At 45.5% G+C, this 27362-nt stretch overlaps 1 protein-coding gene across 3 annotated transcripts in view; it reads right to left on the bottom strand.

The window, feature by feature from the left end:
• The window catches only part of Alpk2 (alpha kinase 2), a 124106-nt gene that overhangs the window by 7565 nt on the left and 89179 nt on the right, over nt 1-27362 (bottom strand). The window contains exons 7-12 of one of the 3 annotated variants that reach the window (XM_040741699.1): nt 22724-22851; nt 22589-22624; nt 18706-18980; nt 17054-17142; nt 11134-11351; nt 6277-6325 (exon numbers count right to left, since the gene is read on the bottom strand). In XM_040741699.1, the coding sequence (XP_040597633.1) occupies nt 6277-6325; nt 11134-11351; nt 17054-17142; nt 18706-18980; nt 22589-22624; nt 22724-22851 (795 nt within the window). Of the gene's footprint in view, nt 1-6276; nt 6326-11133; nt 11352-17053; nt 17143-18701; nt 18981-22588; nt 22625-22723; nt 22852-27362 lie in introns of those variants that run through there. The other 2 variants (XR_005875702.1, XR_005875703.1) reach the window with 2 other exon arrangements.

The following is a 27362-nucleotide window of genomic DNA, read 5'->3' as shown; positions in this document are numbered from 1 at the left end:
TGTTACAATAATTTCTGACTTGACTTCCTGTCACCCGGCCTTCCACTGAGAACATACATACAGAAGTGGAACAACAATGGACATAAGAGGGCGCCATCCAGCACATCTGTAAGCAAATGGCTTCCTCGAGTGGGAGTGGTGTGTACTGGCTGCATCCATCCCGAGCGTGCTAAAATGGTAACCTGGGGTCAGCATGTTTGGATAGGGGCTGAAGCTCTGTTACTAACAAGTTTTTAATAATCCAAATCCCTCTCCAATTGCTCCCATGTGGCTTTAAAACAGTCTTTATATTTAAGTGAGGACATAGTATAAACTTGGTTCCTGAAGCCTGTGTTCCAACAACACAATAAAACCACACTGTACCATCCTACATGGAAGGAGCCAGAAAACTGTTTCTATAGTCTTGCCCTCAATGCACAGAGCTATGAAACTCACTGTGTGTTAGAAAGAGTGTGAGGCTGGCCCCTTGCTTCAAAGGGATCCCTGCCTCCTCCCAACATGAGAAGAGATGGCACAGACTTAGACTCACAAAAACAGCAGCAGGTGACCATGGCCAGCTTCCCTGATTGTTCACTCATAGCTTCCCTGTGCAAGCTACTGCCTCCAAACAAACCCAGAGAGAAGCTGGGAGAGCAAAGCTTCAGAAACCTCCAGTTCTGGCTGTGCTACAGCCTCTATGGCCGCACAAGGGATTATTTGAAGAATACTGGATGAGATAGAAAAACCCTAAAGAGCAGTTTCTGTACATGTTGGTCAGCCCTTTAGAAGCAAACCAGAGGCCATCTATGATGCTCGTAGCTTGGTATCATTTTTGAAGAAAGTGTTCATTTGTAGGAAATGGCTACAGGAGCAAGGAGTTCAATTTGAGGATGTATGTGAAGGGTCACAACAAAGTCCTAGGTGTGTGTGTGTGTGTGTGTGTGTGTGTGTGTCTGAAAATAAAGCTGGGATTTGCTCATTACTTGGTCAGGCTATTGTCTACATATAAGGACCACTGGGAAGTCTTTCAATCTGGAAACATGCAGCAACTGAAATTCCTTCAGTGCCATTCACAGTTTCCTGCTTATGTGTTCTTTCTCTGGTGGGTACCGGCTGTGTGCTGGAGACTGTGGGAGAACTGAAGGATTATGGAGTTGAATGACTTCTCTGGAACCTGCAATCTTGGAAGTCAAGCAGACAAGCCACACCAACCCCAGCTGGCAGTATTCCATGACAAAGAATCCAAAGGTCCCTTTTATATTGTCTGGTGGGCTCTCTGGGGAATGGTGGCTCTGGGTTTCTCAGGCAGAGGGAATGGCACGAGCAAGGGCTCAGAGGCACAGGCTGAGCCCGAGCAGGCATTCTGAGGAGAGATGAGATGGGGACTCTCTCGCCCTAGGAATCAGAACTTCCCAACAGTTGTTCCTAGGAGCAAAAACTCCACAAGACACTTTAAGGAAAAAAAATGTTTTTTCAGTCCAAGGCTTTGGACATGCAAAGTTCATGCTGTACCACAGAGCCACCCACTTCAGACTGGGATATAATGAATTCCATGGGAAACTCTATTTAATCTCACTGCTCCGTTATACAACCAAAATAAATATACCCTTTAAGGACCCCATTGTAATCTCACCTTGGCCAAACCTTTTACTCTGTTTAACCTAGAGTCTCCCCAAATTGGATGGTAGTGGAAATATATAGTTACTTTGAAAAAACACTTTTGTGAAAAACTAGAGTGTTTGAGGGTGTTGTAGCAAACACATCTGTGTTGTCTAGAGGAGCTGTGCTCTGAGGGAGTCTATTTGCTGGCCTTCTGTTTGGTCAGGTGACCTTCAAGCAGGCACTCTTCACAAATTCAGCTGATTCTGGCCTCTGCCACCCCTCCCCAGGACTACTGAGGTAGTGATGCTTCTCACCCTGTCCTGATTTACATCAAGTATAAATCAGATTACGGTCAAGCAAGTGCTAGAACATTCCATTTTCCTTAGAACAAAGTCTGCCTTTCCACTGGGGTAGGGGTACTCTCTCTGACTCCTCCCCTCATCATTCAGCCCCATGGCTCTTCCCTCGGTCTCAGACTAGGCAGCTGCCTGCTGCCCCCTAGGAGACCATTCCTGCCTTTTTCCTCCCTGACAGCAACTCCAGCTGGAGGAGGAGAAGGCTGTAGGCATTCTGTCTTTGCTTCTGGTGCCCTGTGGCCCCACACTGCACTCACTAGGTTAAGACCTCCAGAAGGCACTGAAAACGTTCTTCTAGAGAGTTCTGGTCTGGTCTGCGTCTACCCTGATCTGCTCTCTCTGGCCTTCCTGCTAGCCCCATTGTCTTCTTTGTCTCGGTCCTGCTTCCAGGCATCAGCGGGGGCGGGGCGGGGGCGGAGGCGGGGGCGGGGGCGGGGGTGGAGGTGGAGGTGGGAGGCGGTACTCTGGAGGCCACCAGGCTTTTCTCTAGGTATGCTTTTTTTGTGTGTTCAAAATTGTCCATAGGACCAGGTAACAACTGACAAGGAGCTCCTGGGGTCCTGCGAATGGCCACGGGTTAAGGAGGGGCTCTAGGCAGGGCTAAGAGGATCCCCGTGGCTCCCTACTCAGGGTGTTTCCACAGAGCCACTTTTTGTAAGATTTCTGGGCACAGGCTGAAAGGCCACCATGCGACTTCTACCTGGGCCCTGGAGATCCAAGCACACCCACAGATCACTGCTACAATTTCATCTTGCCAGAATGTAAGCTGATCGCAGTTCTCTCCAAGCATCCTGGGTGGTGGGAGCCTCTTAAATGAGGTTTCCATATGAGGAATGCCTGACAACCCCGGGCCTCCTTCCGCCTGGTTGTTCATCCTTCCAAAGGGAGAAAGGCATGTCCTGGCAGGCAGTTATACTGCTGGTCCTGTTTGGGCACAGCAAGTACTGACTGGAAGATCTGCCTCTCTTTGTTTTACTTCCATCTAGTCATGTGACTAGAACCTTTTTTTTAAAGCCCAGAAGGAGAGCAGAGTATAGCCTCCACTGCCCTCTAGTGGCTAAATCATGACCCCTCCACTTTCTCCTGAGGAACTCCACCATAGCCTAGAGAGATGCTTGCAGGACCCATGGTAACAAGTGCAGATCTGTCCCCCCTGTTTGTCTTGGTTAAGTTTCCAAATCTCCGGCTACCACATTGAGTATCTTTCCTTGTCTCTCCCAGAGAACTCTAGGTGGTTGAGGAATTCACCTCAGAAATGTAATCAAAGAGCCAGTTAGGATCTCCAGTCTACCTGGAGGATAGATGACACCCCCAGACACAATCATATTGATAAACCAGGAAGACAGAGACACAGTTCTCTTTTAAGTATCAAGACAAACGAAAGTCAAAATGAGCAGATCATAACGGTTCCTTATTTTATGAGATAATGAATAGATTATTCACCAAATAGCATCTCAATCTTCATTTGAATGTCTCTGACTTCATTAGAAAACAAGATAGGTTGCATTTCTTAGGACGTGAGATAAATACATGCTGCAGGTTGAGACCTGAGGAATATATACATGTATGCGTGTGTGTATAGATGCATGCATTGTATGAAGGACAGAGGACAACCTCAGTGTCGCTCTTCATGTGTGGGTCAGCTTCCTGCCTCTGCCCCTCCCCCTGCTACTGGGATTACAGGTGCAAGTCACCATGCTTGACTTTAATATATGTATGTATGTAAACATATATATATATATATTCTTAGAATTGAGCCTGAGTCCTCATGCTTTACTATATTTACTTTACTATTTCCCCTTCACCTCTTCAGCTGAGGATGTTTAAAACGACACAGAGCTCCACATTTTACGGCGGTGTCCTCACCCTTTACAGCTGAGTTCAGAGATCACAACTCTGCCTTTCCATCCCCAAGCTTTCCACCGCTAAGCTTGCTCAGAATAGAGAGGCTGCATTTAATGGGTCCTTATTCACCCTCCTCCCGCCTTGTACTCTGAGAGTCTGCCACTCTCCTCTTTCTTCCTGGCAGTGTGAGCGTGTTTCATCCTATCTGCAGAGCATCTCTGAGCTTGACCCCTTCCCCAATTGGCTGCCATTGTTCTCACTCCTCTTGCAGCTCTGGGGGAACATTCCTTCAATCAAACCCTGCTTTCTAGCATTTGAGATCTATCCCTGTACATCAAGGGTGCTTAGGCACTCCCCACCCCCGCCCCCTGCACCCTCGCCTTCCCTAGATCGCTGCTGGCTCTGCCCCTGTTCCAGAGGGAGGGGGAGCCTGGGAGTCTAGGTGCTGGGCGTGGTCATCACAGTTCACTCTAAGAATAAGGATTTGTAAATTTGTAAGGAAGCCCAAACACCCCTCATCCTCTGAGAGACTTCTTTTTTCAAATCAAGCCTCTAAACTTACTGTTCTTTTTAAGCATGTGACTTCTCTTTCAGCTTCCAAAGAAAACTTTAAAACCTGGACAAGATGATCTAGCATCCTTTCAACGCTCTCAAACACTGCAGAGTGCCCTTCCCACTTCTCCTTGGGTGGGAAAGCAGTCATAAGTAACACTTTACAGGCAACATTTTTGCCCTTGGCTCCATCTATCCTCTCTTCTAATGGACCTTGGGCATCTGTCCCAGGCTAGAAAAGTACCATAAAAGCTGAGAACAAAACTGAGGGCTTAGATTTCTTTTAAAGTTGGGAGGGGCGGTGCCATTTGGAGCACTCACATTCCTGGAAGCTGGTGACATGTTTCAAAAGATGCTGTAAATCACCAGGTTCTTGTGCTCATTTTGGTTCGAGGACTCCTTGAGCAGCTTTGGTTTAGTGGAAGGTAGTTCAAAGTCAGCAGTCGCCTATCAGATATTTACATCGTGATTCATAACAGTAGCAAACTTACAGTTAGGAAGTAGCAACAAAAATATTTCTTTTGCTGGGCAGGGGCAGGGGAGGGGTGTCACCACAACATGAGGGACTGTATCAAAAGGTAGCAGCATTAGGAAGGTTGAGAACCACTGGACTAAGTGATGTGACGGAATTTTGTGTATCCTGGCATCAGGCTGAGGTGAGAAGGAGGAGGGAGATCCCTTGAGCTCACATCTGGTGGCAGGGTCTGGAGGTAGATTAGCTGTGTGGTGGGTGGGTAGGGCATGATACACTCAGGAAACCACAGTGACCCCAGGATGGCGGGCAGCCAAACCATATCTGACTGAAATGGAGTTTGTCTTGTTCTACAGATAACAGTGAGTCTTAGAGAAGACTTCATTTAGGAAACTGACAACCAGAGGCCTTCATAAATAGGGCACCACAGGTTATGGGAACATTCTCCCAGGACAGATGCTACAGTGAATGACTTTTAAGGCCATCAGGCACAAAATGGCACCGACAGGAGGAAACTGAGCCTATCTGGCCATCCCACTCATCAGACAAAGACTTACGGTGCCATGAGCCACGGTACTACCAGGAGAAACAGAGGTACAATGACCTGGCCCAGATTTGGACCGAGTGTCTCAAAAGCTCCTGCCTACCCTTGTGCGTGCATGTACTCTCTATGTGTGTCTCTCTCTGTCTCTGTCTCTGTCTGTCTCTGTCTGTCTGTCTGTCTGTCTGTCTGTCTGTCTGTCTGTCTCTCTCTCTCTCTCTCACACACACACACACACACAGAGAGAGAGAGGAAGAGAGAGAGAATACATTTAAAAATATTTTTCACAAAGTCGCGAATAACCACTTTCTCTTCAGAGGGCCCAGGTGAAGCAGTACCACAGGACAATTTGTTAACAGCCTGGTTGGTGGCCACGGTATCCCGTGTGTGTAACTGAGCAAGCCAGCATCCTGACATTCAACTAGGGAAACAAAACCAGCAGTAGCAATGAGAAGCAACCACAGGATTTTAATGGCCTTGAGGCCCTGTAATAATCTCTTGTCCCTGTGAGCCACCAGAAGGAGCTTTTTGGTAGGGAAAATGTACTAAAAATATACATGGAAAACTTATTGTGCTCAACTGCAGAAATCGGAACAGCAAAAACTTTCAGTAGAGACGATGATAAATGAAAGACATCCCAAGGATGCCAGAATACTTTCTCACCATGACACTTCTGTGAATGGTTCATCAGGAAAAGTGCTTGCAAACGTTCTTGTTTGCTTCAAAGTTAGGAAGCAAATGTGTTTTCCCCCTGAGAACAGAGTCCATAAATATTTTATGCATGAAAAAGAAATGAATTGAATCCATTCCCAAGGCCATTTGTCATCCACAGTAAGACAAGAAATCCACTCTGTCCACATTAGCCAGCAAGTAGCGTTTGTTAGAAGTCCCATGTGAAATGACACCCATTTCACTTTTTTCCTACTCACCCTTTAGCTAGTGTTGCTATGCCAACATCAGTTAACTTCATCCCCACACCTGCAGAGGGAGAGAGCAAAGACAGAGTTTGAGTTGCTAGGTGGTCAAGTACTCTCACAGGCCAGAGAAGGACAGCTTATTGCCTCTCTGGGTCCATGTGTACTTTCCTCCCAGTTTCTACCCTCAGAGCCTCAGGAGACTCAGTCCTTCTGACCTGCTCCTGCCATGGGGGTAATGATGGGGAGGGCAGACCTGGGACTCGGCAAGTGGTACCCAGGGCAGGCCTCCTTCAGGCTGATCCTTTCCCCAGAATGGAGGAGGATGCTTTCTGATGAATTTGAGACTTGGCACTTTTCCCATGAGTTTTTGCCCAAGCAATGATGTTTCTTGGACTTAGGTCTGGTCCCCTGTTCCTCACTGAAAGTGGAAACCATTGAGTCAAAGGACACATAGGCATGGTCTGCCTTGGTCAATAGCAACAGTAAATGAGCTCAAGGCAACATGTTCAGAGGCAGACTCCACACATGTAACTTCTCATTTCTACTAAGATAGTTTCCTATCATCGGCTGGAGAATTTCCAGATCCTAGGAAACACTCACATTGGCCTGGGGTACAGTGATATTTAGGATCCATGGCCCAGCCATTTATGACTTATAATATAACTTCATTCGTGGAACCATGGTGGTGATGGGAAATACCAAACCAAAGCAATAAAATGACTACTGAGCTTCCCAGTCTGGCTTAGCAAAAAGCCACCGATATCCTTGCTGGAAGCCCAGGCACCCAGAAGCGCCTTTGCTACTGTGCTCCCAGGAAGGGCATCTGGAAAGGAGCTAGGAAGCCAGCAATGCCAGGAAAGCCAGCAATGCAAGGAAAGCCAGCAATGCCAGGAAAGCAAACAGCCTGCTGCTATCTTCTAGCATCCTACTAGTAAAGTACTGCCCATTTCCTGTCTTCCCCAGCGTCCACCAGCATCTCTCAGGCTAGCAATTAGGAAGAACATCAGTGCTCATGCCCAGAGTGAAGAGGTCCCGGGCCTCTCTAGGAGCTTCCTGCTCTATCCAGGTCCTCTTTCTGCTTCTGACTTCGTAGGGTGGTGACTCTGGGCACTTGTCCTACCTCAGTGCACCCTGTCATTGCAATCTAGTGGTGACTTGTTGGACACTTCTGACATATCTCTCACTCTGGCCCTAAAAGAGCTGTACTGTAAGCAGTGTGGGAGCATGAGGATGATCCAAGTTCTTAGAACTCACCTAGAAGCTGGATATGGTGTGTGTGTGTGTGTGTGTGTGTGTGCGTGCGCGCGCGCCGCACGCGCGCATATGTGTGGTCTCAGAGTGCCTCTGGGAAATAGGAGGCAGAGATGAAGAATTTCTCAGAAGCCTAGTTTATTTGGTTTAATTATTTGTCAGCAATTCAACAAAGGTTTTCAACAATCACTGAAGGGTAATATTTCCAATTTGATGTGCAGCTGTCCAACTGAGGTGAGGCTGATAGCAGCCTATCAGTTGTTTCTAGCGGGAGGAAGGGCAGGAGTACATTCTCAGAATCTGAGTTTGTGGGCCTCTCAGGGGTGGCTCCTTAGAAAGCCTAGTGGTTTCAGGTCTCAGGTCTTAATTCCAAGTCAGGGACCCATCTCTGACCCCACAAACCTAGTGCCATCAAGCTTCTATCAACAAACAAATGTACCCAGGGAAGATGACAGTTAGATTTGGTTTCGTTTCTTTTATTTTTAATTGTCGTGTGTACAAAGCTGAGACCTTGCTTAAAGAATGTGTGAGCTGGTGCTACAATGACAATGACAATGAAGAGATTTTTCCAAGCTGCAGACAGTAAATAAACCCTGTTATGAAACGCTGTGCCAACACATTTAAGCACACACATCATTTACGGAGAGATGTAATATTCCATTGCAGCTGTTTACTAGTGCCTGGAAGCAAAACTAGCTGTGCATGAAGCTCCAGGGTGCTGTTTTTCAGCAGACAAAATACATTTAACGCAAAATTAACTCCAAAGGTGTCAACTTGGGGAGAATAATTGTACAGCTGGAATCTGAATAGAACAAATAGCTGTCTGTTCAGGATGCACATATGCGTTCGCATGCTTGTGTATGTGTGTGTGTGTGTATGTGTGTGCATGTGTGCGTGCGCGCGCGCATGTGCGCATGTGCTTGTGCATGTATATGTGTGTAGTTATTCTTAGGAGGGAACAGAGTCACAGAAGTCCCTCAGAGCCCTGTAGAAGACATTCAAACGTCAGAACCTTTTAACATCAGGGGATACTTTAAAAGCCTGGGAAGTAAATGGACTGAAAATTTGCTAGTTTGCCATCTTGTGCAAAAAGTACAATATCCAGAATCTGAAAATGTAGGTTGGGGTCCTGGACACCTCTATAATTATTAGCTGCTTGGCAGAAGCTGAACCACTGCTCTCACTCTAAGTTTTTTCATCTGTAAAATGGGAGCATAATATATTCTACCCAAGGTTATCATGGAGAATAAATAAAAATCATAGAAAAGTGAATGCCTCAAAAGCTGGAGAAATCTAGTCACTGTAGTCTAGCCACCCACTGATCAGTGTTCCCCCTCTAGCTTTGATAAGGTGCAACAGGTAAGTGGGCTTTGATCGTTAAGCAAAGCTCCGTAAAGGGTATGTGGGCACTTCTATACATGTTTGCATGGTCTGTCTGTCTGTCTGTCTGTCTGTCTGTCTGTGTGTCTGTCTCTGTGTGTATGTGTGCCTGTCTGTCTCTCTCTCCCATGATGGAGAGTTTTAATGTCAACTTGTCATTAGAGTTATTTAAATAGAGACCCTAAACTGAAGAACTGGCCTAATTGCCTTAACTGATGTGGGAAGACCCACTGGGACCGTGGGCTGGACCTTCTGCGATGAGCTGGCATGAAGCGGGAGGCAGGAGCATTATTTGCCTTTATGCCCCTTGACCTTCCCTCTTGCAGCCAAGTTGATTTACCCTGCCACTGCCGCTTCCCTCCTTGAGAGCAGAACCAGTGTTTCCAGGCTTTCAGAGTGGACTGAAGGTCAGTAGTCCTCCAGGAACTGGCCAGGGTTTTAGCAACAGACAGGGACTGCACCGGCACTGCACCCTGTGGACCTAGCAACTGCTGTAGGTTATCAGCCTCTCCAGTGTGAGCCAGCCACTGTGGGACCATTCCGAATGCTGAGCAGCCAGTCTCAAGCATTGAGGAACCACAGGGTTCTTGGCTCTCAGGTGCGAGACAACTGTTGTACTATTTTAATGAACTTTATCTTAGAATATGTATTGGGTCTGTTCCTCTAGAGATCACTGACTAATACAGGGTCTCTAGCCCAGGCTGATCTTGGTCAATCCTCTGCCTCCACCTCCAAACACTAGGATTACAGGTATGTGCCACCATGCCTGATTTATATTTTTATAAGTTCGTGTGAGTCTATTATTTCAGAATGAGGAATTAAAAAAAAACAGGGAACATTTTATGACTCAGCAATGCTGCAATAAGCATTTTACCATCTCATTTAACCCCCCTCGAAACAACTATATACAGAAAACTCCAGAGCTTGGAGAGAGGTATAATTAGTCCAAAGGCTGACAGCTAGGAAGTGACAGTGTCAGGAATGAAATACTGGAGGCCACCACCATAGTTTTAGTACCCTTGTATGAGACACTGCCTTATAGTCATCAAATAACATAGTTCAGATTTTTCTCAACAGTATTATTATCTGGAAATAAAAAAGGAACAAGAAAATGTGCAGACAGAAGCTGTAGGCAGTTGACCATTGTCCTTTCTGCCTGGTTACACCTGCGGGTACCACTTTGCCTAAAAACTTTGTTTTGCCATTGCAGCAAGAGTTGAATACAGGGAATCAATGCCCCCACCATAAGCAGCATTTGGCTGGTACTAATGGGAGCTGTGGGTAATCATTCCTGCTCCTCCAGTCCACAGGCAGGGAACTCTGGGAAGTTTGCTCAGTGTAGGCTTCCAACAGGGTACAGTTGCCCATGGTAGTAACTGTGTGTTTGTCCTTGTGTGACTGACTGGCTGAGCTTCCTCCATCTTTTACTGCTGTTTTCTGGGCTTCTTTCTCAAATGAACTATATGTACTTAAGACAGTAGTTCTCTGGTCTTTCCTCCACATCTTTGGGTTTTGTATTCTTAAAAGAAGTGGAGACTGAAAATATTTTTTAAAAATTGAACATGTTTTGAGTACATACAGACCAACGTAGCACACTGCCTCTCTTAGAGGACCTTTACATTGCATTTTGTGTTAGGAGTCATCTAGAAATGCTCAAAGTATACAGAATATGCAAAGGTTACGTACAAACATGTTATACAAGGGGTCTGAGCACATAGAAATGTGGGTATCCTCAGAGGTCCTGGAGCCAACCCCTGGGGATACTAGTCTCTGGTCTGTTCCAGAAAGAAACCTGATTATGACATGTCTGCCTCCTATAAGAACCTGTCTCCCTTAAAATTTGTCTGCACAAACATATATGCACATGGAAAGCTTACTGCAAATTCCTCAGGAGAGCCCAAGATCAAAGGTTACAGGGACACTTTCATTTATTGGGAAATAAATAGTATACCTCAGCTCACCCATGTTCCACATGGACTTCCACATGTGCTGAATTTTGAGGTGTAAAAATGAAGCCAGCCTCTACCTTTTACAGTGGAAGGCATTGCTGGTAGTTATTGTATTACTTTATTCGATGATCAGCCATTGTCAAGCTTCATTTCCAATTGAACATGAGTAACAACTTGGGGAAGATGCTTGTTGGTACCTAGCAAACCTCTCCTCCTTTTCTTCCTCCTACCCTTAGGAACACCCCATAGCCCACAGCCTCCCCAGAGCTGGGTGGTCCATTCTTCTTACCTTGCATGTCCGTGACCAGGAGACAGCCACTGGTTTTCTGGTACACCCAGTGCTGGAAAGTGCAACACTTCTGACCAGCCTCTGAATCCCGTCTGAGGAAGTTAATTTCCTTCCCGTCTCGGATGGAATACTTCACGAATTCTCCAATCAGCTCCTCTTCCACTGTGGCATAAGGGATGTTGTTCTCGGGCCGATGGATGAGGAAAATAGGGATGATCCTGTCAAGGAGGAGGACATGGTCACTGGTCACATTCTCACATGGGAACACAAGTGTCTGGGCATTTCCGTCACCTGGATCAGCAGGTCACATAGTCAATCCAGGTTCCACTCGTATTTTATTTTATGTTTTTCCATTGCCCTCAATTATTATCTAATGAACCAGAAGACTCATATTTAATTTTGTTTCTAAAATTGTTTTTGGAACTCCTCCTCATCATTACTTTTGATATTATTTTGTTTGAGATATCTTACACTGCAGCCCCAGCTGGTCCGGAACATGTTATAGTAAATAGACTGGCCTGGAACTCACAGATATTGGTTTGCCCCTGCCTCCCAAGTGCTGGGATCAAAAACATGAACCATCATGTCAAGCTTTAGTTTTGCTTTAATTTTTAAAATTTATTTTATATGTGTGAATGTTTTACCTGCATGTATGTACACCATGTGTGTGTATGGTGCCCACAGAGGCCAGAAAGGGTATCAGATGCCCTGGAACTGGAGTTACAGATGGTTGTGAGAAACCATGGGTGAGCTGGGAATGGACCCAGGTCCTCTGGAAGAGCAGTCATTGCTCTTAACTGCCACGCTATTTATCCAGCCCCCTTTCCCTTTCAAAATAAACAAACAAATAAATAAATAAGGTCTCACTAGGTAGTGAGGCCAGCGTTAAACTAATTAGGTAGCCTAGACTAGCCTAGAATTCTAGCTCCTCCTGTCTCTGGCTGTAGAGTGTTGAGATTACAGGCCTGAGCCACAATGCCAGGCTCTACAATTCTATCTCAGTAATCCATGGGATCAGTAACTATCATCCATCCATCCATCCACCCATCCACACATCCATCCATCCACCCATCCACACATCCATCCATCCACCCATCCATCCACCCATCCATCCATCCACCCACACATCCATCCATCCATCCATCCATCCATCCATCCATCCATCCATCCATCCACACATCCATCCACCCATCCCTTACCTACCCATCCTTCATTCAGTCAGCAAACACTCATCTTCAGTGGCCTCAGGGTGTTAATACTCTTTCACAAACACCAATAAAGAAAACAGAGGCCCTGCTGTCAAGTTTCAAACCTAAGACAAATGGAGGCTGAAGTACCTATTTAACAAAGTGGACCTTGTCTGCAGGTTCTCCTAGCTTCCCTCAGCCCCTACCTGTTACAGGGTATGACTGGCATGTCCTGCTCCTTATCCCACACTTCAGGGGCTGGGCTGCCCTTCCCCACACTCATAGGCTCTTCCCTATATAATCCAGACATTTTGGTTAACCCCCCTTTTTGTACCTTCCACCTCCTGCCAACTCATTTCCCTTCCCCTCCCCCTCTCCCCACATGGCACAGTTCAAGGTCATGTCTGCTCTGGACTCTCCCTGATGTCCCTGTCTCTGCCTACACCCCCCCTTTTTTTAATCTACAATAAACTTTCTCCATAGAGCAGTCATGTACTTTTCTTTTCTTTTTTCATTTTTCCATTCATCTGCCCCCCTTCACCACCAGCATGAAACTTAAATTCAAATGGAGGTCACAGGCAGTGGTGCTAAATGTCAGGTGGACGTCTAATGCAGTGTCACCAAGGAGATTGTACTGGGGTGGGGAGGGGGCTGTCATTTTATTCAGTCTCAGAAGTCTTTGCTTATTGATAAAGGACATTTGAGTGAGACCAGCAGAAAGCTGGGGGCAGCCATGAGGGTATCTTAGGAGAGAACCTTCCAGGTGGAAGGAGAAGCAAATGAAAGGCTCTTCAAGCCTTTGCCAGCTTAGGGTGACAGCATTTGTGTCTTGTGAAAGAGGTATCTAGGGACCGTTGGATGAGAGGGGCATATTTGGAGCTGTGGTCCCACTGTACATCCCTAAAAAAGCAGGTTGGTCATCAAGCCTCTGTCTGTCTATCATGCTTTGTCACATTTACAAGACTCAGGGGACCTTCTGAAGACTCCTAGCCAATTACCCACCAAACAAAAGGACTCAAGGGTTGTCTGGGTTCTTATTAATCCTGTAGCCCTTGGGGAACCAGAACAAAGTCTGGGCATTACTCACAATCTCAATTAGCCTGCTCTCTGCCCCCTTGGTGCTATTTGCATAGACAATGTGATATTCATGAATTCGAAAACAAAAACTTCCAGAGTATGGAGTGTTTTGTCTTCAAGACCCCAAAAGCTCCCTAAAAAGAAAACTGCTTCAGGGGTCCATTTCTTGAAGTAAACATGGTTTGTGTGTGTGTGTGTGTGTGTGTGTGTGTGTGTGTGTGTGTGTGGTGTGGTGTGGTGTATGCAAGTGTGTGTGTGCAGGTGTTTATACAGGGGTGTGTGTATGTGTGGTGTTGGGGGGTATGTATGTGTGGTGTGTGGTGTACGTGTATGTGTGTGGTATGGTGTGTGTGTGTGTGTGTGTGTGTGTGTGTGGGGGTGGGGGGGTGGACTGTGGGTCCAGTGCCTCCAGATCCCAGCAATATGCACTTTCCTAGAAGTGTGAGGGGCCAGCTCAGGCACACATGTCTGCATCCCGATGTAGAATTCTCAGATTTAGGTTGGTGAATATCTGTCCTAGACATCCTTCAGAGAATGTTCACCCATCCGTATGCTATAATCACTCATGTAGTCACAACTTCTCCTATTGTAAGCAAGGAGAAACCATTTTTTGGTAGAAAAATGTCTTCATCTGTCTTTAGGGCAGTGGCCTGGCTTGGTGGCTATGGGGGTTTGGTGTCTATGGGTGAAATCAATTAAGCTTGTACTCCCTACTTGTATCCCCCCTTCCTTCTAAGCCCCTAAACCCATCTTGATAGCCATTGTGAGTTCTTTCCTTTTGAAGGGCCCTAAGCAGTTCAAGAGTCAAGTTGCACAAAACTTGGGTCTACCCCTGTGGTAGGACTCCATAGTTTTGCTTTTATGACTGGCACTTAGAAACTGCTTTTGTGGCTCAGTGAGATGGCTCACTGGGTAAGACACTTGCTACCAAGCCTGATAACCTGAGTTCAATCCCCAAGCTCCTCATGGCCAAAGAGAGAACCCCTTCCTACAAGTTGTCCTCTGACCTCCACACAATCTTTGTAACACACACACACACACACACACACACACTCATGCATGCATACACATACACACTTCATAAAAATGAAGGGACCACAAAAGCATTGACTCCCATTTGGGGCCACAAGGTAACTAAAAGGAGGCTGAAAGCCTGGCAGCTCTGCCTTGGTTTTGCATTTGACTCCTTGCTTTTGGGCCAGAGTCCTGCTTGATTTTGCCTGGACACGTTAAACACTTAAGGAGTGCCTGCCTACCTAACCTGTCTCATCCCCACGTCAGGCTGAAGGCACAGAGATCAGTCATCCTCTGAACCCTTGGATTCCGGAAACAGCAAAGCCTCCCAAGACAGACCACACTCTAGATAGGTCAATTATCCACTAGGATGAGGCTGCATCCCGAAGCAGCAGCAGGAACCAGGTCATGTCCTCAGGGGTGACAGCAATAACAACCCTGGCTCACCATGCAGAAGCAAAGGTTCTTTAGTTATGTATACACCTGGCCCTCTTCATTGCTTCCTTATGCATACCTCTTGCCTCCTGCCACAGTCCTTCCTTCCTTTTTCTTTCTTTATCATATATACATATACATAATACATACATACAGAGTTCCTGGAACTCACTCTGTAGACAAGGCTGACCCTACCTACAGCTCTTGTCAGTATCCCAAGGATGAACTTGGAGTTCAGGGACTCCTTTCCCATTCCTCTTATCAATGCACAAATTCAATCTCCTTTCTCTGGTTTTCACCATCACTGGTCATACTGGGACAGGTGTCCAAACCTAGCTTGTTGGAGTGCCAGAATGTGGGCTAAAACTCTGTTACAGTTTCTATTTTTCCTTCCTTAAGGAAAAACTAAAGAGAACAGAGGCTGGAAAAAGAGGGAGCAAGAAAGATAATGAGCAAGTTCCTACATTATGAAATGGAACTCATCCCAACTACTGTCTTAGTGTCTAACAGAAAAGCAGTGTTGTCCCCCCCACCCGCGCACGGCATATTAATTTTGCTAAAGTTGCCGCCGAATCTCCTTGCACTAGACATGTGTCACGTGCTTCTTGGCAGACATCAGAAAGTACTGGACTTCCTACTATATCATAGCACCCAACGGGAAGGGTTCCTGAGTAAATGGGGAGCATACAGACAAGAACTGCTTCCTTCCCCTCCTGATTTCACTGATGTGTAAATGGCCGCTCTTCCTGCATTTCCTCATGGCCTCTTTCTGCTTAGCATGCAAATATGACCTTATCACACAAACAGCTAATAATCACAAGTTCCAGACTCTCAGGAATTTGCTGAACCTCAAAATGCTTAGGCAATGAGTGGATCAAGTATACAATTTCTGTCCAGAGGATTATGGGAAGTAGATTCTGTTCCAGTGTCCCTGGTCTTCCCCCACTGTGTCACCATAGCTTACTTACTGTTGTCATAGTCTCTTGGTCTCTTGTATTTGTTTATTGTTTGGATAAGGCAGTGAAAGTAAAATCTATGAATGGGGAAGGTGTCCAATTTTCTATTGGAGGCAGTAGACACCATAGTGTCTATTTAATGTGGTAGAATCCATTCTTTTATCCAATCATGTATTTACTTAATGAATATCAGTGCTGGTGAGGTGGCTGAGCAGGTAAAAGCACTTGCTCTACAAGCCTGGTGACCTGAGTTCAACCCCTGGATCCCACATAAAGGTGGAAGGAGATAACCAAATCCACAGAGCTATCATCTATCTTCTGTGTGTGCCACATCACAAGAGCCCCACTGTATATGCACACACATATAATGATAATAAACTTTAAAAAAATATTTGTTTTTGTTTTATGTGTATGGGTATTTTGTCTCCATATTATCTCTGCATCACTTCCATGCAGTGCCTGTGGAAGCCAGAAGAGGGCATCAGAGCCTCTGGAACTGGAGTTATAGATGGTCATGAACCACCATGTGGATGCTGGGAATTTAGGACAGGTCTCTCTGGAAGAGCAGCCTGAGCCCATCTTCCTAGAAGCACAATAGTTGAAAGAAAAAAAAAGAATATTTACCATGAGGCAGGAGAAGTGGCTCAGTGGTTAAGAGTACTTACTGCTCTTGCAGAGGACTCTAGTTTTGTTCCCAGTAGCCACTTCGGGTGGCTGACAAACACCTGTCACTCCAGCTCTAGAACAGACGCCCCTCTCTGAACTCTACCTGTGCACTCCCGTGTGCACAATCCCACACAAAGACACACGTGTGAACACATGATTTACATTTTAAAATTACCTTATTTTTATTTGTATGGTGTTTTGCCTGCATGCCTGTTCACCCCGTGCATACAGTTCCCATGGAGGACAAAAGAGGGCATCAGAACCCCTAGGACTGGAGTTACAGACAGTTGCGAGCCATCATGTGCGTGGAATTGAACCCAGGCCTTCTGGAAGAGCAGCCAGTGTTCTTAGCCATTGAGCCATCTCTCCAGCCCCACATAATTAATTTTTTTAATTTAAAAATATGTTATTTATCAGGCATTCTCTTACACCTTCGGAGGTCAAACAAGAACTGGAAAGCAGCCCTGTGATCGCTCATGAGTTTAGAGTCAGAGAGACGCAATCAAACACTTGACCCATGATTGGTCCTTCTTACCCTCCTAACCTCTAACTCCTCCCCATCCATAGCAAGCTCAGCAAACTTACTCTGGAACCTCTCCAAAGCCTTCCAAAGGCTGTGCTTCCGCAGCATAGATCTTGGCGTAGTATCTGGCAGTATTTTGAACGTAGCATTCCTGTAGTGGCCAAATACATTGTAAATCCGGATGATTAGAAGAATTCAGAATATTCATGTTTCTAAGATTATTCAGATAAATAGATTCCCAGGCCCTATCATATCTAGTTGGCGTCACAGAAGCAACTTTTCTTTTTAGTGCTAGGGACCCTTGCCAGGACTTTGTGAATGTTAAGCGAGCGTTCTACCACTAAACTGTACCCCAGAAACCAAAATTACAGTGTGGTGCCAGTTTACAAAGGTGCTCTGAGATATGAATTACTGTAGTCACAGTCAGGCACTGGCCTCTCAGGTCGAGTGTCTGGAAACTACATTTCTAGAACCAGCATGGAGGAAGGTTGTCCCTGACCTGAGGGGCCTGGCTCTTTCACATGATGTCAAACAATGGTTGGTAAGGGCATTCCCGGTTTCCCCTGGGATCCTCCCCAATTTCTTTTTAGAGGTGTAATTTAAGTGGACATGTGATTGCTCCTTAGGAAAAGTCAAGCAGATTCTGCTGTCTGCCCTCTAAGGCCTGTGTGACCAGGAGTCAAGGTGGGGACTTTCCATGACTGAGTGTGCTTGAGAGGAAAGGGAGGAGAGGAGAGGAGGAAGGAGGGGAAAGGTGGGAAGGAAAGGAGGCAGAAGAGGTTGGCTTCTGGGGTGAAAGCAACACAAGTGGAGAGCACAGGAGCTGCCCGTATCAGCACATAGCACCTCGTGACATTTCCACACTTGACAGGACCATGGGTGACGGTCAATGGTTGATGGTACAGGAGCGCCTCACCCAAATCCTGTCCATTAATTTCATGGGTAACGGTTCAAAGAGGCACATTGGAAAAGTTCTGGACCTAACTCTAGTAGCTTAGCCACTGCTCGTGTCAAGGTGAACCATGGGGGTCAAGGTGAACCATGGGGGTCAAGGTGAACCACAGGGGTCAAGGTGAACCATGGGGGTCAAGGTGAACCATGGGGGTCAAGGTGAACCATGGGGTCAAGGTGAACCATGGGGGTCAAGGCACAGGCAGGAATAAGATGGTGTTCTTTGCCTCTTGAGCCCTTCCCTTTCTTCTCTCATTCTGAAGCTCAGTTTTAGAGAGAAGAAATTTAGCTAGACACTCCACTCAATCTTTCCTTAGACTTTATGGGCAGACTTTGAACAAACCCAGGAAAGCAAGAAAGGAGACAAATCCTGACCCTTCTGAACATTCTCTCCCTCTTCCCCACCTTCTCCTCACAGTCTAATGCTGGTTTTATCTGTCCTCGGGGATCCCAGCATCTGCTGTCACTTAGAAACCCTACTTCTATAGTGCTTCTTGGACCTAGTGGATTCATATCCTCAAGGACCAGTGCGATCACAGCCCATTGGACTCCAGGTAAGAAGAAGGAAAGGTGTCCCTGAACTAAGTCCAGTTCCTTCTTGGAACTGAAAAGCGGTGTCCCCCAAATATGTAGCTTTAATCCTCTCCCTCAAAAAGCCAAATGCCCTTATGCAAATACTCCTCTCAATTACGAGTCTCATCTTCATCTCATGTTATGCGGCATTCTCAAACCCAAAGAGACCCCCTTGGGCTCACTCACCCACCTGGGCGGCGAGTTTGTAGTTCCTCTGCACAAGCTCATCATTGTTTCTGGTCCCGTGGGCAACAGCGTTGTGCACCTTGAGCACGCATGCGTGGCCGGGCTGGAAGACGGGCATGAGGCCCTGCATCACTGTGCTACGGAAAGCTTTGCGGTGCACCCCTTCCCCAAAGTGAAGCTCCTCCGTGGAGATCTGGCCACGCAGGTGGTCCCCGAAGTAGCTGTCATTGAAGACATCCTCTTTGAAGATGAGCCGGCTGAATTCAATCTCTTCACATCCTAAAACACAGGGCAGCTTTCAGTGGGCGGGGTCATTTCCAGTTCGAATCTGTGACTTAACTACCATCCCTTTATAAGTATAAAAACAGCCCGGTGGTGGTGGTGGTACACTCCTTTAATCCCAGCACTCGGGAGGCAGAGGCAGGCAGATCTCTGTGAGTTCTAGGCCAACCTAATCTACAGAGCGAGTTTCAGGACAGGCTCCAAAGCTACACAGAGAAACTGTCTCGAAAACCAAAACCAAACCAAAACAAAAAGGATAAAGACAAAGGTGATCTGTAGAACCCAGAAGGACAGATCATGCTTTAATGCCCAACAGAGACATAGCTAACAGGAGTCCCAGCAGGGAGTGAGGAGGAGAGAGGTCATTAAAGGAGAACGTGGGAAGAACAGGTTGAGGGCCATGTACAAGGGAAGGTTGGTTGGAGCAAAGTTGGAGAGGCCAGGAAAGACTTTTGCATTTCTGGAACACAAAAGCAGAGGCATGCTGGGTGGCCAAGAGGGGAAAGCACCATAGAGGGAGACCCGACAGCATTCTGCTCATTTGTCTCTCCATGCTTCCCCTGGGGTTCTGGGGTTTTTTCTAGCTGTTTCACCTCAAAGTGTACATATGCAAATATTAGAATATATGTGCATATATGCAAATATCAATATATATATCCACACACAATATATTCATATACACTATGTATGTCAGTGTTTATATACAAGAACAGGAAAATCATCTAGGTGATTCTGACCTCCTACACACACACACACACACACACACACACACTGACACACATACAATAGGAAAGTAAGACTTCTGGTGGTTTGAACAAGAATAGCCCCATAGGTTCATATGTTTGACTAACTGGTCCCAGTTGCTGGAGCTGTTTGGGAAGGATTAGGAGGCGTGGCCTCTTTTGCAGGTATGCCATGGAGGTGGGCTCTGAGGTTTCAAAAACTGCAGATCATTCCCAGGATGTTCTCCGTCTGCTGTTCAGAAGATGTGAGCTCTCAGCTGCCTATTCCTATGCCCTCACTCTGCTATCATAGACTGGAACCATAATTAAACACTCTTTTTAAAAAATTCCCTTTAATCGTGGTGTTTTATCACAGCAGTAGAAGAATAACTAATGTATGAGTCAAAAGAATTTTCATCGAAGAGGAACTTTTAGAAAGAAGAATCATTTTGAATTTTTCATAAAAGAGCAGTAGATTATTTTCTGAGTTTCATGATGTAGATGGAGCCAATCAAAACTTGTCTTAAAGATAGTCAAGCCAAGCCGGGCGTTAGTGGCACATGCTTTTAATCCCAGCACTCGGGAGGCAGAGGCAGGAGGATCTCTGTGAGTTCGAGGCCAGTCTGATCTACAAAGCAAGTTCCAAAGCTACACAGAGAAACTCTGTCTCAAAAACCCAAAACCAAAAAAAAAAAAAAAAAAAAAAAAAGAAAGAAAAGAGAAGGAAAAAAAAAGATGGTCAAGCTAGAGTTATTTGGTAAGTGAACAAAATAGATGGCTTTCAATAAAACAGAATTGTTTAGATATTAAAAAAATATTTGGACAAGAGTTTACTGTGTAGCTCTGGCTGCCCTGAAACTTCTTTATCAACCACGATGGCCTTGAATGCACAGGGACCCGCCTGTCTCCTGAGTGCTGGGATTAAAGGCGAGCACTTCTACATCCGACAGGATTGTTTACATTTTTAAAAATACTTCTCTATTCTTCAAAGCTTTAAAAACTGAAATCTTCCTGAATGTTTACAAGAAGACATAAATCATGAGCAGGTAGAAATCTCATTTCACAGTTTTATGCAGAAATATTTTCCTCCTCTAGAAGATGAAAAATGGAGTATTTGCAAGTCACAGCTTTCTCTGTTGGGTCTTTATGTGGTTTAGATGTCAGGGTGACTATGGCCTTATTTTAAAAATTGGGCAATTCCTTCTGTTTCTATATTGTAAAATAATTTGAAGAGTATTGACATTAAAAGTCTGATGGAATTACACACTAAAACAATCTGGCCCTGGGCTTTTTGTTTGCTTGTTTGGTAAACTCTGTAGACTTTTAATGGCTACTTCTGTTTCACTAGGGGTTATAGGTCTTTATAAACTGCTTATCTGATCTTGACTTAACCTTGTAGGTGGTATATATCAAGACGATTATCCATTTCTTTTAGATTTTCTAACCTGGTGGAGTAGAGGGGTTTTGTCTATTTTTTTATTTATTCTTTGCATCTTTCAAATCATGCCCTCCAATTCCACCCATCTCCCTCCCCCACCAAAACATAAAACAAAATAAAATGTAAGAGACAAAAAGAAAAAGGAAGACAATCTCGTCATGGAAGCTGCAGTGTGACACAGGAAGTTGTGCAGTAAACCCCTTTATCCATACATTTTTACATGCCGGCGTTTATCACAAAGAATAACTGGACTGGTTTGAGACCCCTGGGCTCTGCTACACCATCAACACTGGGCCCTCACTGTGACTCTTCCTGGACATCCTGTCGCTGCCCTGTGTGTGGAGATTCTGCAGCTGTGGTTCCACAATACTGATCACACACACGCACAACACACACACACACACACACACACACACACACACACACACACACACAAACTCTCCCCAGAGCTGGGGTCACAGATACAGCCACCACATCCTAGCAATCTCCGTCTCCTGTTGTCTGTGTATTAGACATTAGAACATCTTCATTCTCTCCATTGCCTTGTTTTCCAGAGGTCTCACTTATTTTCTTTCCTTTAAACATCACACAGCACATCTTCCAGACATTTATCCAATATAACCATCAATGCTTATCTTTCCTGAAGTTGGTCAAGGGTGCTGGGCTGTGGCAGAGGTTGCCTGAGCATGTGGTAATGCGTGGCTGGCTGCAGGGATGTGTGGGGCTGCCTTGCTGCTGTGGGCTGTTCTTGCCAGCACCATGCATGTCCTGTTGAAAAGTGGTTGTGTGGGGGTAATTTAGATCAGGAGGACAGGAAGGCTGTAGCCTCCTCAGTCTCCTAGCCCCATGGGTAGGCGTAGGTTGAGAAATCATTTTCCTGGAGGGAACAATACACAACACAGCAAACTCAGACTGCACCGGGCTGTGGAAAGTCAGTGCATGGCCTAGCAGCTGCACGGATATCTAGGAGCAGCTATGCGACTATGGAACACCAGATGCACTAAAAGACAGCACAAAAACACATCTTTCATTTTTCATTAGAATGCAATCAAGCAAGGTTACATTCTGCTTAGCTAGTCAAACTGGAAACGGAAGAATCAAAATGCAAGCATCAAGGGCCAGAACGCTCATGCAAGCAAGGCTTATGCCTAAAGAAAAAAAATTCAAGTCCAAACTCCCCTGGCCAGTTCCACAAAACCACACGGCTGCAGCCCAGTCTTTTCCACAAATGATACACTTCTAGGTATTGGCAATCTATGAAATTCTGGCCAGGAGAACAGCCCTTCCAGCCCCGTGGAAACTGATGGTGAGTGCACTTCAGCAGCCCTTACTGGGCGATGCTCTATTTGGTTGGAAGAGTACACGGAACAATGCGTGTTCTTCAAGGAGCTGGTTGTGTTTTGGTGGGGAGCCCACTCTCTGTCAGGCCAGCTCAGGTCACTTACCTCTATATTCCATGCGACTTGACAGCTGTTTGAGAACTAGAAGGAAGCAAAGAGACAGGAGTCAGGACAGGTGTCCCTCTGAGCTGGCAGGGGCCTGAGGCTTTGACGAGCAGCCGAGAAGAAGCCGAGGTTTACCTTCAGCTGTGAGGTTAAACTCAGCAGTGACTTTTCCATAACTGTTCTTGAGGCAGCAGTAATACAGGCCCTGGTCCTTCTGACCAGCTTGGACGATGGCCAAGGAAACACTGGAGTTGTCCCCTGCGCTGGAATAGGGGACATTAACATTCATATGCTTCATCATTCTAAACTTCTAATGCTCTCAAGAAGGGAGGAGTCAATGTCTTCCTGCCCTGTACTTTCAGCCAATGAACTGGCTGATAGACCAGATTCCCCAAATCAGTCAGTTAAACAATGTATTTACACATAGAGCAGATCGCTGCATTGTGGTTTAATGGTCTCTTTCTTTTCTTTCTTTTTTATTTTATTATTATTTTTGTTGTTGTTTCTTGAGACAGAGCTGCTCTGTGCAACAGGCCTGGCTGCTGGTACTCACTTGGTAGACCAGGCTGGCCTCAAACTCCCAGAGCCTGCCTCTGCCTCCTGAGTGCTAGGATTAAAGGAGTGTGCCAACACCACCACCGGTTTTGGTTTAATATTTTTACTCCATCACACAATATAAATACACAGAAATGTTCTGGAGGACTGACATCAGGAAAACCAGGAGCAGGAATGATAAAATCTGGGAGCTGCTATTGTCATAGCTCAGACTTTTAGGTAGATTATACATGTATCTTGTGTATGAGGGAAATCACTGATTCTAAACCCAAATCTAAGCACAAAAGAAAGCATCTCCTAGCTTTACCCGAGGATTCAGAACTGAGGGCTCCCACTTGGTAGGTAATTCTGTTTGGAGATGGTGATCTCACTATGTCAGTCTAAAATTCCAGGCCCCAAGCCATCCTTTTGCCTCGGTCTCCCTTCAAACATGTTCAGGATCCTTTCAAATAATGTTCACTTTAGTAACTATGTCTATCTCTCCATCCACCTTCCCAATATTAGTTACTAATTGTTATGAACACAAAAACTGATGGTATGGTGGATAAAGAAGAAGATGACGATAACAATGACATCGGTGACAGCTAAGAATCAGGCAAATAAAAAAAATCATCTCCATGTCATCCTCAGTACAGCTGACGAGGGCTACATTACTGCTGTCAGTCCACAGATGATGAGGGCACTGAGACACTAAGAAATTTAAGCTGGACCTTAGGCTGGCTCCCCAAGTAGCCTCTGATTCCTGCCCTTAAGTTGGAGATAATTATATCAATGGTTGTAGCTATAGTCTTCATTCAAAAATTGAAAACATGTACTTTGCTGCAAAACTGAACTAAAACACCATTGTGGTTGTGTCCTCACATGAGGATTGCATACACTGTGCACTTCCATTTTAATTCACCTCATAGCCTGACAACAAGCATCCACTGATCCAGGTTTGTCTCAGTTACTCTTTCAACACAAGGCCTTGTTGTCAGTCGTTTTTTTCAGTAGACTTCAACTCTTTGATTTATACTTCCAGGAATAGACCAGCGGTTGAAAACAAGGTCCACTAAATCATATCACTTTCTCCTCTGTCTGGGACTCTGAACATATCCTGACGAAGGTTAAAACTAGACACAAACAGGTCCATATCTAAGGGGAGCATTTTCTGGCAGAGTAAATACAGAGGATTCCTAGAGAGTAGTGGGCACTCCTTCTCTAGGGATATATAGCAGCAGTCATGGAAAGGGGTAGTTAAGATCCCCCAAAAGGCTAGATAGAGCTAAACTCAAGGGAATTGTCTCATCAGCATCACCCATGAAGCTCAAGGATTCTCTGATTTCTTGGTCCAGATTCAGGAAGACCCCATCTGTCTTGCTGCTTTCTCTCATTGCCCCTCCAGTTACTTCCGGGGGGGGGCAGAGACTAAGAAGTCAAAAGGACTTGGATTCCAATCCTGTGGAGGATCTTGGCCACATTACTTAACTGTTCCCTCAGCTTCCAGGATGCGAACCCAGAAGGAGCAAGGTTACCTGTTGATTGGAACAGCAGCAGACACCAGGCTTGTGAGTCTCTAAAAAAGGCCTCACCTTGGTCGGGAGCCATAAGGGTGGGGTTCGTTAGTGTCAACAGGCTTTCTCCATGAAGGGAAACTACTTATTAATGTCCCAAAGAGTGCTGTTCCATGCTTAGTCTTAGGGGCTCATTGACGAGGGAAGAAAAGCAGTCGTTAACACAGAGGAGATACAGCAATGTCACTGTGGGAAGTAAAGGGGATCTACACGTTTTGAGCCAGAGAGGAAAACTGGGTCCCTATCCTATCACTCTCTATAAGGATGGACTCTGTCTTTAGGGCAGCAGGGCTACACACAGGGCTGAACAGAAGATGCATAACTGTGAAGATGAACGCCAAAGATGTCTATACCAAGAGTGTGACCAGAAGAACACAGCCAAAGGTGAAACCGGTTGGCGGAATTAAAGTCTAACACAGACTCCTCGGAGGTGCTCTATTACCTAACCCCATTCCCAAGGAACCAGGGGCAGCTGGCAGCATCCATCAGCACCCAGGCTGGAATGAACAGTGAGCATTTTCCCCTCCCCATGGTCATTCGATGGGGATGTATCTTCAGCAGCACCCAGCTTATCGTTGTCTGGAGTCCAGCATAAATGCCTTGCCCAGCTATCTTCTGGACCACTCTCTCTGCACAACACTTCTTTCAAAATCCCATGACCCTCCCAAGCTCCTATTTTTCCAAAGAGGAGAGTTGGTTCCTAGTGGTCAAAAAGTCTGAACAGCCACAACAGCCTTCGAGACTGACAACTTGAAAGCTCCCTGGAGCTAAGACACATCACTGCGACATGCACACAGTGCATGCCACTGCATTCTTTTTGTGGTGTCTCTAGGGTCTACCAGTCTTGCTCTGGCCACAGGAAAGCATGTTGACTCTCAACTTCCAAACCATAGCCTGTTAAGGAAATTATCTAAAACTCGGATAGAGGTCAAAGGTGATTGTATGTCCCTGGAAGGTCACCACTCAACGGGTTCACCACAAGGTTACTTTGCTTATAAGAGATTGCCCCTACGTTTGCTGTTTATTATTTAAAATAGAACACATCCAGATCTACACAGTGGCACAGCCTGTACTCTCAACTATGAAGGAAGTTGAAACAGAAGGACTACAAGCTCAGGAGCAGCCCGGGCAACTAGTGAGATCCCATCTCGTAAAACAGAAACGAACAATAAAAAGATCCACCCAGACAGTTTTGAGTCACATATGGACTCAGGTTTCTGTGCAGAAGAAAAGATAACTTGAAGTTTAGTGCCTGTTAAACATAAGCTGGTTTTATATTTAATTTGAAAATATATCTTATATATCCCTTTGCCTCATTGGCTACTTTCATCTTCATTCTTTTAATGCCCATTTGAGCAGTTTTACCATCTTATTTATTCTCATTTGGTGAGTTTAGGACCTTTGCTCCATGTTCAGGTCATCTTTAAGAGAGTCCCACCCTTTGAAGTCTATTCCTTGGCGAGTGCTATAGTTTAGGTGTTGAATGTCCCCCTACAAAGTGCATATGCTAAAGGTTTGTCCCCTGGGTGGTGCTAGTGGGTCCTTTAGGAAGTAAGGCACAGAAGCTGGTCTTTAAATTATTGAGGACATGTCCTCTAGGGGGATTGTGGCACTTGGGCTTGTACTCCTAGCTATGACTTCAGCATTTCACTCTAACACAGACCCCTCTCATTGGCATCCAGAACCCCCATTACAGATGCAGAGTGATAGGTCTGCAAAGTCTTAAATGGAACCTCTAAAATGATAAGAAAAATAAGCTCCCCTTTGAGTTAGTTATCTGGGGTTATTTCACTAGAGTGAAGGAAAGCCAACTAGCACAACAAGGCACTAAGGTACTTCGGGTAGAGATGTATAAAAATAAACTACTCAACTGGAAGTCAGGGTGAGGGGAATTAACAAGCACTTGAAAACCCATCTGAAATCATGCAGATGACCCGTCTGTGAACAAAGGAGTTGTGACTTAGGAACTTTCTCAAGTAGCAATAAGAAGAACGCAAATTGGTCCAACTAAGCCATTTCTAAGAAGAAACACAGCAAACCTTACGAAGACTTTAAAGGCCTTGAGAGCTTACTAGTGACATGTGCTCCCTAGAGGGAAGTTGGGGTTTTGGAAATATTTCTTAGATGCAAAAAGACCTGGAAAGTGTAAACACTAATCTGAGCCTAGAACAAGAACAGTTAATTAAAAATTGCTGGGAGTGCTTGTTCATTGTTCTTGACTGACAGTTTCAGGAACGAATTAAAATCAATAACGAGTACTTTAAAAATAAGACTCTAGGGAGTCACCATGATTGACGCTATTTAAAAGAATTTAAAAAATTCTTTGCTATTATAATTGTTTTAAAGCCATGTACAAGACAGGCAGGGTAATGGGAGCGTTTGAGAAATAATCTCTGGACACTCATTCCAAGCAGAGGTATTTGATGGGTTATAGGGGTTTGTATTTCCCACTTTTCAGCCCATTTCTGCTGAGATTAAAAGGATAGGACACTACCCAAGGACTTAGGAGCTGACCCGAGGCCTCTCTAGGCAGAAAGAAGTTTCTGGGAGCTGCTAAATCATGCTGGTTTCCTTGATTTGTTTGGAGAACTGGTCAGATAAACCAGGTACTGGACTGGTTTAGTGAGCTGAGCATGTTGACTGACATGAGGTGTTCTGGCAATGAT

Source organism: Mesocricetus auratus, unplaced genomic scaffold (assembly GCF_017639785.1).
Source record: "Mesocricetus auratus isolate SY011 unplaced genomic scaffold, BCM_Maur_2.0 Super-Scaffold_6730, whole genome shotgun sequence".
Taxonomy (NCBI): domain Eukaryota; kingdom Metazoa; phylum Chordata; class Mammalia; order Rodentia; family Cricetidae; genus Mesocricetus; species Mesocricetus auratus.
This window is presented reverse-complemented; position numbering and strand designations above follow the sequence as displayed.